Source organism: Medicago sativa, chromosome 4 (assembly GCF_051527215.1).
Source record: "Medicago sativa cultivar Bolivia chromosome 4, Bolivia_mono, whole genome shotgun sequence".
Lineage (NCBI taxonomy): Eukaryota > Viridiplantae > Streptophyta > Magnoliopsida > Fabales > Fabaceae > Medicago > Medicago sativa.
Window position 1 is genome coordinate 55,299,348 of NC_140752.1, and position 12,462 is coordinate 55,311,809.

At 34.8% G+C, this 12,462-nt stretch overlaps 1 protein-coding gene across 1 annotated transcript; it reads left to right on the forward strand.

The window, feature by feature from the left end:
* The first annotated feature begins 530 nt into the window (after nucleotides 1-530).
* LOC146929957 (5'-3' exoribonuclease 3-like) lies at nucleotides 531-7,231 on the forward strand. The gene is made up of 23 exons (XM_085701642.1): nucleotides 531-727; nucleotides 812-917; nucleotides 1,749-1,825; nucleotides 1,933-2,124; nucleotides 2,257-2,376; nucleotides 2,466-2,528; nucleotides 2,895-2,948; nucleotides 3,032-3,202; nucleotides 3,299-3,376; nucleotides 3,489-3,638; nucleotides 3,721-3,798; nucleotides 3,936-4,031; nucleotides 4,197-4,292; nucleotides 4,462-4,532; nucleotides 4,817-4,945; nucleotides 5,043-5,119; nucleotides 5,200-5,240; nucleotides 5,375-5,449; nucleotides 5,540-5,655; nucleotides 5,774-5,848; nucleotides 5,933-6,011; nucleotides 6,260-6,333; nucleotides 6,555-7,231. Exons 1-23 carry the CDS (start codon nucleotides 560-562, stop codon nucleotides 6,955-6,957), a joined length of 2,589 nt encoding a protein of 862 aa, XP_085557768.1. The 5' UTR covers nucleotides 531-559; the 3' UTR covers nucleotides 6,958-7,231.
* The last annotated feature ends 5,231 nt before the right edge of the window (nucleotides 7,232-12,462 follow it).

Sequence of the window (12,462 nt, forward strand, 5' to 3'; positions counted from 1 at the left end):
AATAATACTTTCAAATAACAATAGATGTTTATTAACCACATACTTTCTCTATCTCTACTCATAAGACTTTCTTTTCACTTATATTTTTCTCCTATATAATGCAATAATTTTAAATTTCACAAGCATTTGATACCAATTTCCTTAAATAAAAAAAAGCATTTGATACCAATAATTGTATAAATAGATAAGTAAAGATAACCCACAATTTTTTATAAATTTATTTGATTTCACATTATTATCATGAGTAATGAGTATTTATCTTTGATATTGGTGATCTTGAGACAAGGGAATAGTAACTACTTTTACATTTCCAAAACCGAGCGTGTTGTTCAGTCTCTTCATTTTCTCACCCCACTCCCTCTTATCATGTCAATCATGTTTGGTTATGTTTCTGTTTTTTTCAACAACTACTTCGGTTAAACCAAAACATAAGAGTATGTTTCATTTGCAAAACTAAACTTGATAAATTGTTACAAGCACTACAAATAATCTTTGAGACCAAAAATATAAACCCTAAACCAACAAAAGAGAAACATAGTACTATTGAGAAGTTGTGATTATGGGTGTTCCATCGTTTTATAGATGGTTACTTAACAAATATCCAAAGGTGTTTGAAGACATTAACCCTAACACAAACACTACAAATGTGGAATATGATAATCTTTATCTTGACATGAATTCTATTATTCATCCATGCTTTCATCCTAATGATGATAACAACAACAATGTTTGTTACTCTCTCTCTTACTACTTTTCATGCTTCTTTTTATTATAGTTTAGTTTCTGAAGTTGGTTTTGTATGATTTTTCAGAGTGCTCCTCCAACAACATTTGTGGAAGTGTTTGCAAATATGTTTGAGTACATTGATCGTCTTGTCACTATTGTTAAGCCTCGCAAGCTATTGTATATGGCTATTGGTGAGACATATTACATATTAACATCACCTTATACTATATTTTAAGATTTTGTTTTTCTTTACTAGGTTAAGATATTGTTAGTAACATAATGTTAAGAGGGGTGTTATTTGAAATTTTGAACAACCCAAAAAAGTAACAACTCATTCACATTTTGGCCAACCTAAGTGGTCCCCTACAAATTCCAGCCTCGCTTGCAATAGTACTAAGGTGTCGAACAACTTTAAGTTGTCAAAATAACTTTTTTATTGGTGTTAATATAGTAATTTATTTGGTTAAAACAACGGCCATCACATAGTACGAACACTTCTGATTGAACATGTGTGTTATCGGTCATGTGTCACAAGTCGGCATTAAACACCTTACATTTAATAATTTAATATGGTCTTTTCGGATTAACTTATTTGAGCTTATGTGCTGGCATAAACACTTACAAAACTCTTTCTGAGAACTTATGAAAGCAACTTATGGCATATTTTCAAGCTGTTTTCATCTTATTTTCACAAGTTCTCCAAGATTACTTACGAAAACAGCTTATATCCTATAGAAAACAATATAAGTTTATTTTATCTTTTGTTATAGAAATAACCGATATATAAGTGCTTGTCATGATAAGCGCTTATGATATAAGTTGTAAATTAAGTCATTTATGCAAACAGGCCCATAGTGTATAGGTTATTAGTACATTTGCTTGTGTTTATCTCAAGCAGGGCCATAGTGTATTAGTACATTTCAAATAAGCCAATCCAAACAAGCCCCTAATGTTATACATTTGCTTGTGTTTGATCAAATAACTCAACTAAGAAGCTTATGTATGTTTTTCATATTGATCAGATGGAGTAGCTCCACGAGCGAAAATGAACCAGCAAAGGACTAGACGTTTTAGAACAGCCAAAGACGAAGAAATGCGTGTAAGTATTTCATCTATTTGAAACAAATAAAAAAATTGAGCTTATAAAACAGTTGAATGATTAAGGCTTAATGATTATTTGAATTAATATTTTTTTTGTATTTATAGGAAACCGAGGAAGAGAGACTAAGGAAGGAATTTGAAATGGAAGGCAAACAAGTTCTTCCAAAACAAGAATGTGAAGTGTCAGATTCAAACATAATAACACCAGGGACTGAGTTCATGCACCAAATTTCAAAGGCTCTGAAGAGTTATATCTCTTCAAGGATATCCTCTGATCCATTATGGAAGGGTATTATGGTATGATATAACACAGTTAAGTCACTATGTTTTACATTATTATAAATAGTTTATTGTTGATGTTTTGCTACATTATTAAGTTGGTGGTAGTATTTCATTGTTTATTAATTTGGTTAATGTTTTTTGACTTAGGTAATTTTATCTGATGCTAATGTTCCTGGAGAAGGGGAACATAAAATTATGTCATTCATAAGGAAACAGCGTGGTCTTCCTGATTATGATCCGAACACGGTTCACTGTTTATATGGATCGGTACCAAATCTTAGTTTTTTTTGTTGACATTGCTAATTTCCTCTGATCTTTGAAATGTTTGAGATGAAACTTTTTCTTTTGGTGTGCAGGATGCCGATCTTATAATGCTTGGACTGTCATGCCATGAACCTCATTTTTCAATTCTAAGAGAGGTTATTTTGGCACCATATTTAGTTATTTATCGATAGACTATACATTTAATATTCTATAGTTTAAAATGAAAATGAAAATGAAAAATCAAATACGATGAAACCCTTTACCCTTTTGGCTTTAGTAATGTGATTGTGAATCAAGATGCATAAATTCATAAATAAATACCTCTTTGAAATCTACGAAGCATTAAAGAAAACATTGACATCGGACTCAAATAATAATTTGAGAAGTAATTGAATGTAATTACACGTGTTGGTGTCAGACATTGACATGTGCGAACACACCTTCAATCTAGAATGTTTGTTCTACATATTTTGAAATACATTTTGCTGATGTGGTTCAAAATTAATTCTTTGCATATGCAGGATGTGCCTAACTACTATGAGAAGCTGCAACCAAATGCTCCAAAGCGGTTCAAGGTTTAATCATAGTGATTTTATTTAGTTTATAACTTTGAAGTTGATATAATGATTCTGATTTTGATCTATATGCTTGCTTGCAGCTCTTGCATATTTGGTTGTTGAGGGAATATCTTGAGATAGATATGAAGATACAAGATCCTCCCAAAAACTTCGTCTTTGATCTTGAGCGGATTGTTGATGATTTTATCTTCATTTGTTTCTTTGCTGGAAATGATTTTCTGCCTTACTTGCCATCTTTGGATATTCACGAGGTATTTACAAACATTTTTGCCTATAGTTAGGTTGATTATACGTAGATTATAAATATGTAGTCGCGTATGTTCAATTGTTTGGTTCCATTTTGTTAGGGTGCAATTGATTTACTTATGACTGTTTACAAGAAAGAGTTCAGTAAACTTGGTGGATATCTTGTGGACATAAACAAGGTAACACAAAATAATGTCACAGCCTAATCCCTTATTTATTTTTCTATATTTCCATTAATTAAAATTTTATTTTACGAGTACTTTTTTTTACGTGACCATTATATGAAAACAGTTAGCGGAGAAACATGGTGCTTATCTGAAGCTATCAAGAGTTGAAAAATTCATTCTTATGGTTGGTACATATGAAGAAAAAATCTTCAACAAAAGAACTGCGATTCGAGACAAAAAATTGAGAAGGCTTATTAGTGATCATGAACAGTCAGTAAGTTCATGCGTATACTATTTGAAAAATGGATTAATTATGCATTCATGGACTCATTGGATTCTTTTTTTTTTTATTCAAGAAGCAAGAACAGAATGCATGTGATTACATGGATTTCGACAGTGAAAGCAGTTCAAATTGCGCTCTTCGAATTAAAAAGGTTCAAGCTTCCGACAATGTTTGTCCTCAGTCTGATGAAGTAAGTATTCATATTGGTTGAAATTCTTTAGACTAGAATGTAGTATTGGAGTTTGGTGATGTTGAATTGTTGATAATTTTATTGATCCTTGTTTTTAGATTTTGAAAAACACAAAGGATTTGAAAGAGAAATTAAGCAAATGCATAAAAGATAAAGGAGACTTGTTTAAGAGTGGAGATTTCTTGACTGACAAGGTATTCACTTTTTCCCTCGAGGCCTTTTACATTTGTTCTTAGTTTTTTCCTTGTTCTTCTTGTTTTTGTTATCTGATAAATGGCTATGAACTTATGATGCATTATTATGTTAAAATTCAATTCAATATATGATTGATTAGTAAGTGTCATTACCATTCTTTTTAGATTAAATTGGGAACTGTTGGATTTAAAGAGAGATATTATAAAGAGAAATTTTCTGTGGAAAGCTCCACCGACATTGAGCTAAAAAGGAAAGAAATTGTAAGTTTTTCTCAATAGATACTCTTATTTGGTTTTGTTCATTTTCCTTCTCATTTTCTATGAAACACTTTAGACCGACATGTAAACACCAAGAATAATTTTAAAATACAGCAGTCTTTTGCACAACAACATTCAATCGTGGTGATTAAAAATTGCAATTTAATTGTAGGTTCAAAAGTATACTGAAGGTCTGTTGTGGGTTCTTCAATATTACTTTTCAGGAGTTGCTTCATGGACATGGTAAGTAAATATCAATGTTTTAAAGTAACTGGACTGTATCAAATAGGCGAGACCTCAGAGTAATGTTCAAACCGGCCTTAAACTACTCGAATCTAGACCGCTAAAGTAACTGGACTGTATTAAATTATGGTTGAATTGGTGGAACTGTCCGGTTTGGTTCGGTGTTTAAAACATTAGACAATATAGTTTAAGAACTAGCTTGATTTCTTGTATATCACTTTGGTTTCTTGATTTCTCATGCATTTTATATGTGGAAAATGAAAAATAATCACCGCAAAATACAGGTTTTATCCCTACCACTATGGTCCATTTGCTTCGGACTTAAAGGGCATGGGGCAAGTGCGAGTAAATTTTCAGAAAGGTGTTCCATTCTTACCTTTTGATCAACTTTTAAGTGTTCTCCCTCAAAAGAGGTAATTTTCTTAATTATAATTATGTTATGCTATCTTCTATCAAATCTAATAACATTCTTTATCCATGATAATATTATTTGATTTCACTTCTATGCAGTGCTTATGCACTTCCTAAATCCTATGCACGATTGATGTTGGATGAACAGTCGAAAATATTTGACTTGTATCCTCAGGGTAAGCTTTTAATTTTTCGAAGTATGTGATTCTTTGAACTTGTTTTGTTGTTCTTATTCTATTTTTGTTTTATTTTGTAGATTTTGAAATTGATATAGAAGGAAAGCGCTTCATGTGGCAGGTAATCTCACTCAGACACCGACACGACACCGACACATTAAAACAATTAATTACTTCTATTTTCTCAAGTTATTAATATTATGAATGCCGTGCAAATATATATACCGACAGAAATTAATGATATTTCTCATTTAGGGTGTATGCAAACTTCCATATATGGACGAAAAAAGACTTTTAGCTGAAACCAGAGAACTCAAGAATGAATTATCTGTACGAATTACTCAGCCCTCGATTTTTTTTTAACCATTAAATTTTAGTGTTTTGTGAATTCCCTTTAAATTTCCAACTATGTTAATGTAGGAAAGTGAAGCAAAAAGAAATTCAGTTGAAGTTGATAGGTTGTTGGTTAGTGGCACTACCAAGTTAGCAGAAAAAATTTGCTCACTTAAGTTAAACAAATTGGATACAAGCATAAGGTTTGTCATTGTTAAAATTTGTTGTGCCTAAAAATATGTGCAGCTTCTGCATATATAGTGTTAGAATTAAGGAAGAGTTTAGTTTTTCCTTTTATCTTATTTTTTCTCATATTTTTAGCAGCGACGGCATTGGAGGGGTCATAAGTCTTTGCCACGAGTGTGTCGAGAACAACAAACAAGAAGATATTGTATTGTATGCTATTAAACATCATTTTCATTTTGTTGTTTTATTTATCATTTGGCCTTGATTACATTTTTATATTGCTTTATGCCGCAGCTGTGTCAAATACGAGCATCCTGTTGGCGGTACGAGTCATGTTCAACATCTACTATCTGGTGTAAACCTTCCGGAAAAGGTAAAAATCTTGTTGGTTAGTTATTAAACAAATTAGGATCTATTAAACAAATTTCTGATCCAGAAAATTTGTTAGCTAATGACAAAATTGATTAGGATGGACAAAAGGAAGGATATAAGTAATGTGACCTTATATTACCTAATATTACTAGGGTTTAGGTTGCGATATGGTATCTTGGTCTCTTGTGGTCTTGGTCATTAGCGTAAGGATCTCGATACTTCTTGAAGACCATTCCATTTGTTTTGCAGACTATCATTGAAAATGACATAAATGAGACGGTACTGTGGCACGATCAAAGTCAGCAATATAATCGTTTTGGGAGGTACGGCTTATTTATTTGCTATCTTTCCCGTTTACTTTGTGTGTGGATTGTTATGTGAAAATCCAAAATAGACCAATTACAGTCGGTTTTATGTGGCAGCCGACTGTAGATTGTATTACATTAGACACATAATTTTACCGTCAACAGCTTGTTGCGTCATAAAGCCAACTACAGAAGATTCAATTTAAAAAAATCTTGGACTAACAAAATTGAATATTCAGGTCAAATAATCAAGACAATTGGAGGAATTCAAGCAGAGAAGGAAATGTTTCAAAATTTCCCCCTAACTCGACTAGTTTTGGTGGAAGAAGCTTTTCACGAAATGCACCTCCGGAATCAATTCACAAAGGAGCTGGTGTTGGATGGGGTTCAGGCAGAGGAAAACCAGAAAGGATCGATCATGAGATTCTAAATGAGAGAATGTCGTCGTTTTCTCCTTTTCATAAACAACCTAATGATCATGGAGGATCGTACCATCATCAACGTTCGAGTGCGCCTTTTGGTCGTGGACGAGGTCGGACTCAACAGAATTTCAATGTGTACACATGGAAGAGTGTTTCTTCCAATTCCAACAGCTCATTTAGGCCTCAATGGAGTGATTCAAAGGATAGAAGTCGGTGGTAGAAAGAAAGATATCTCAGAATGCTACCTTTTTGTTTTGTAAAGTGTTTAATGGATGTGGATTTGTTTTTTGTTAAATGACATGGTAAAAGTGAAAACAGTTGGTTTCATTTTTTTACTGAAGAACATTGCTTTTGGTGGTTGAAATGATTATTTTGGCTTTGGGTTGTATAACGTAACAACATTTACTAATTTTGTGCTAATTGTTATTTATAGATACACAAAATTAGTGTTAAGTTTGTATTTTGATTAAACCACAATTAGTGGATTTGCCTAACCCTGCTGCTTTAATTCTTAATTTTTAGACTAACATACTTAAAAAAATAATTCAAAATTTATAACTTATGTTTTTCTACCAATCTGCTAATTGAATTTTTCTAAATATCTATAGCTATATTAAAAGGAAACCAGTTTACGCTACCAAAAAAAAAAAAAAAAGATGCGACTTTTGGTATAAACATTTTTTCTTTCAAATTTACTTTTTATATTTAAAGAATTTTATCTATAATCTTATCATTCTTTATTTAATCAAATATTTGCATTCAACTTTGTAATATCTATTTTTATCAAGAAAAACTTAGATTAAATAAAAATTACATTTATTTGGAAGAGATCAAATTACTTTTTCTTAATAAAACAATTAAAAATTATATCCTATATTTATAATTAGATTAGATGACATGAGTTTTTTTTGAAGAAATCAAAATGGAATATATTAAAACCACAAAGTTATCCCACCAGCACAAGGTGTGCCAGAGAAATAGACAATAATTACATCAATGTTCTATGGACAATAAGATAGACAACATAACAGCTAACCATTACCCAAACAATGAAAAGGGTTCTGGCTCCAATCATAGAATTTATAATAAAATGAAACATAATTAACTTTAAACCACGAGAAGGAAAGAAGCTTAATATTTTCTAACAGCTGATGCATAGTGCTTTCTGTCGCACGAAAAAGTCTAGCATTCATTTCCTTCCAAATTACCCAAATGCTTGCAAACCATAGTAAGTGCATAAAAGAGCATCTAGATATAGCAAAACCTGAAGAAGTACGAAACTGAAGATAATGGTCCGAAATTGTTAAAAGGTTTACCGAAGAAACACCTAACCAATGACGGACAAGATACCAAACCTGCCCAAACATATCACAATGTAAAAATAGTTGATCCGCCGATTCAGTCAAACCGCAACCAGAAACACACCCCCGAACGTCTTCTTGAATGTTATTCCTTCGAGATAAATTGTCCTTTGTAGGCAACCTATCCCGAAACAGACGCCAAGTAAACACAGGCACCTTCAACGGGACATCTTTCCTCCAAATACTAGGCACATCCGCTGTGGACAAGATACCAAACCTGCCTAAACATATCACAATGTAAAAATAGTTGATCCGCCGATTCAGTCAAACCGCAACCAGAAACACACCCCCGAACATCCTCTTGAATGTTATTCCTTCGAGATAAATTGTCCTTTGTAGGCAACCTATCCCGAAACAGACGCCAAGTAAACACAGGCACCTTCAACGGGACATCTTTCCTCCAAATACTAGGCACATCAGTTGTAGATGCAGAAGGCATGACAGTCATATCGGCCAGAAGAAAATGGTATGCTCCTTTAACCGTATAACCTGCTACTGGATCCGGCACCCAAGACCAGACATCATTTTTGTTAACCTGCGGCACAACAAACAATAAAAGCAACCTACACTCCACTAACTGCTCCTCCTCCCAGGCCAAAAGTCTCCTCCTCCACTTCCACTCCTCACTACCCTCACCCCATCACAATTGGAACATTTGAGCTACGGTTAGTAATTTATTATCACACAACTCAAACAACCGACGAAAGCGGACCTGAAGAGGAATCTCCCCAACCCGCCTATCCAGCTAAAATAAGGTGTTTGCACCGTTTCCAACCTTTAATCTAAAGTTGTCAGGAAACCAAGTACCCACCACCGACCCAACCCCATCCCGCATATTGGCAATTTCCTTCCACCACGCCGAGCCATCCCTACCCCGAGCCTAGATGCGCCCCCCCCCCCCCCCCCCCCCACCCACTATACCATACCTATTAGCCAACACATTAAACCATAGCCCATGTCTCTCCATCACCACCCTCCAACATCACTTCCCCAACAAAGCTAAATTAAACTCCCTAATACTCCTTACCCCCATCCAACCTCCTTCTCCAAACAGATAGTATGCCAATCAATCCAATAAATTCTCCTATTATCCTCACGACCCCCCAAAAGAAACGAATAAAAAGAGATTCGATAGAAGAGATGATACCTGAGGGAGCTTTGAAGAAGGAAAGAGCGTAGACAGGTAACGAGGTCAGGATAGACTTCAAATGAACGAGGCGACCACCAAATGAAAAGTACTTACTCTTCCAACTGGACAAACGGGACTTAATGTGAGCGCTAACAGGATCCCAAAAATTCAACCGACGAAAATCACCCCCATAGGAAGGCTGAGGTACATAATGGGCAAGGAAGTGACTCTACAATTCAACACCCCCGCCGCTTCAATAAGCCAGGACCGGTTTACATTCACCCCCACCAACTCACTCTTGTGGAAGTTCACTTTAAGGACAGACATAGCCCCAAAAAGATGCAAAACAGCCCCCATTGCTCTGACATTCGCCTAACTCTTTTCACCCAAAATCAATGTAGCATCAGTAAACTGAAGGTGGGACACCAAAAAATTCCGATCCCGACCCACCCGGTAACCAGTAAAAATGTTATTAGTAACCAAAGCCTCCATCATCACATGAAAACCCTCTGCCGCCAAAAGAAACAAGAACGGGGACAAAGGATCCCCTTGTCTTAAACCTCTAGCCAAGGAGAATTCATCTGTTGGACTTCCATTTACCAAAACTACCGCTGTTGCCGTAGTAACACACTCTCTCATCCATTTCCTCCACAAAGTCGGAAACGACATTTTACCCATTACTTCATCCAAATATTTCCAATCCACCGAGTCACACGCCTTCTCAAAATCAACCTTGAAAAGGAGTAAATTTTTATTTAATTTTTTGGCCTCATCTACCACCTCATTAGCCACCAAAATACCATCAAGGATTTGTCTGCCTTTAACAAACGATGACTGAGTATCAGATATAACATTACCAATAATAGACCTCAATCGATTAGCCAGTAACTTAGCCATAACTTTAATCATTCAACGACTGAGGACACTCTTTTTTAAGGATAAGAGTGATAAAAGTGCTATTGATACCTTTAAGAAGCTTTCCATTACGATGAAAATCAGAAACAAAACACAGCAGGTCTTCTTTCATATCCTCCCAAAAGTCTTTGATAAAACCAAAGTTAACACTATCCGGTCCAGGACATTTGTAACTATCACAGTCCCAAACTGCAATTTTCAACTCTTCGATACTAAACATCTTCTCAAAAGCCGCCCCTTCCCTAACAGAAAGCTTCGGGAAATTTAAATCCGAAGCACTAGGACGCACCACCAAAGGGGCCTTAAAGTGGTCTGAAAAATGATTGAACACCGTTGCACGGACATTATCAACCCCTTCCATTGGGACGCCTCCCACCTCTAACATGGATATATTGTTAATGCGACGTCTTGTTGCCATGATGCCATGATTGATGTTGGCAGCGGCTACAAGAGAAATGAAATCAGCTTGTCCCCTTTTTAAGTGATGGGCTTCGGGTTGTCTAGCCCACTTATTCAAGCCCTGATGTTTCTTTTGTTTGTTTTTTTTCTTTGTTAATATATACTAATATTTTTATTTATTTATCTCTAGGATAAGTAAAAGTGAGTACACACTTTTGTTTGCAATAAATGTTCACGGTTGATAGACTTTTAGCAAATGTACTAAAAATGCATCGAAGTAATAAAATTTATAAGTGCGTATCCACATGGACTGTTTCAATTTCTACTCGGCAAAAGCGTTAAAATAAAGGATGTATTAAATTTATGGGTTGCCCTAGGCAGTTGGATTCGGTTGCATAAAACTTAAACAAAGTATATAAAATGGTTTGATAATTGGATTAAAACAGATGATCAAGCCTTTCGAATCCTCTATTGCTCACTGTGAGTAATTTGGCTCTCTTCTCTCTCAAAGAAATTAACCTAGCTTTAGGACGGATTAACTAAGTGGTTTTGATCAATCTCTTGACTCAAAACCCTTTCCTAAGTTATAACCTTTTAATCTCTTAAACCGATTGAATAACTGTGGAAGCATGGTAAGAACGTTAATCCATAAGTCATAACTCTTAATTTCCTATCTCTAGGTTCCTATGTTGAATTAAACAGAATTACTATTTCAGGATTAAAAGCTAGGGTTAGTAGTCATTCAATTCCTAAGATCAATTTATATGGTTGAAAGAAGCTAGGGTTAGTAGTCATACAAACAATCATAAGAAAAGCATTAAGCACAAATAATTCTGAATAAAGACTAGGTTTTCATTGATGTTAAAGAGAGTTCTTAACAAATTACACCATCACATGGCTTAATCAATCTAAGAGTTTAGCTACTCATAGCTAAACAATCAAATACATAGAAAATAGTGAACATACATAAATCAGAACCAACTATGAGTTGGGTGAGATCCACTGCGTGTTCTGCGGTTTCCTGGTGCCGTTTATGCTCTGTTTAGGTCTCCAAAATCGCACCCTTAATCTCTGGTCGCTTTTGGCTTTTATAGAAAGAATTTTAGGGTTTCAGAAAGCCTACCATCGTGCCACGTTTCGAGACCATCGTGGCACGATTTGCTCATTAATCCTACGTGGCAGCAAATTTACTCAACCATCGTGGCACGTTACACATCTATCGTGCCATGATTTTTCCAGCATCTTCAGGTTAATTCCACGCTTCAAACGTGCCACGACTCAGGTCCATCGTGGCACGATTTCTCCAGTAGCTAAATTCTTGCATTCTTCTCCAATTTGTGCAAAACTTCTCTTTTATGAATCTTGAGCTATTTAACCATGTGTACAAGCATTTATAGAAAGAATTTTAGGGTTTCAGAAATCCCACCATCGTGCCACGTTTCGAGACCATCGTGGCACGATTTGCTCATTAATCCTACATGGCAGCAAATTTACTCAACCATCGTGGCACGTTACACATCCATCATGCCACGATTTTTCCAGCATCTTCAGGTAAATTCCACGCTTCAAACGTGCCACGATTCAGGTCGATCATGGCACGATTTCTCCAGTAGCTAAATTCTTGCATTCTTCTCCAATTTGTGCAAAACTTCTCTTTTATGAATCTTATTTGACTCTCAAAACATTACAAAAAGGACACAAATATGACTAGAAAACTAGTGTTAACGTACTGTCATCAACGGTCCATCCTATGTAATGTTTCAAGATAACCCAATTTTGTCTTTGGCAAATCCTTATGAATCATGAATCAACGATTTTTTTTAATTCTTTAACTAAATTAAATATTAGTTTTTTTTATTAAATCAATGAATCTTAAATAAAGTAATCTTAGGAAATTATGTTAACTTATCTTGTAAACTTC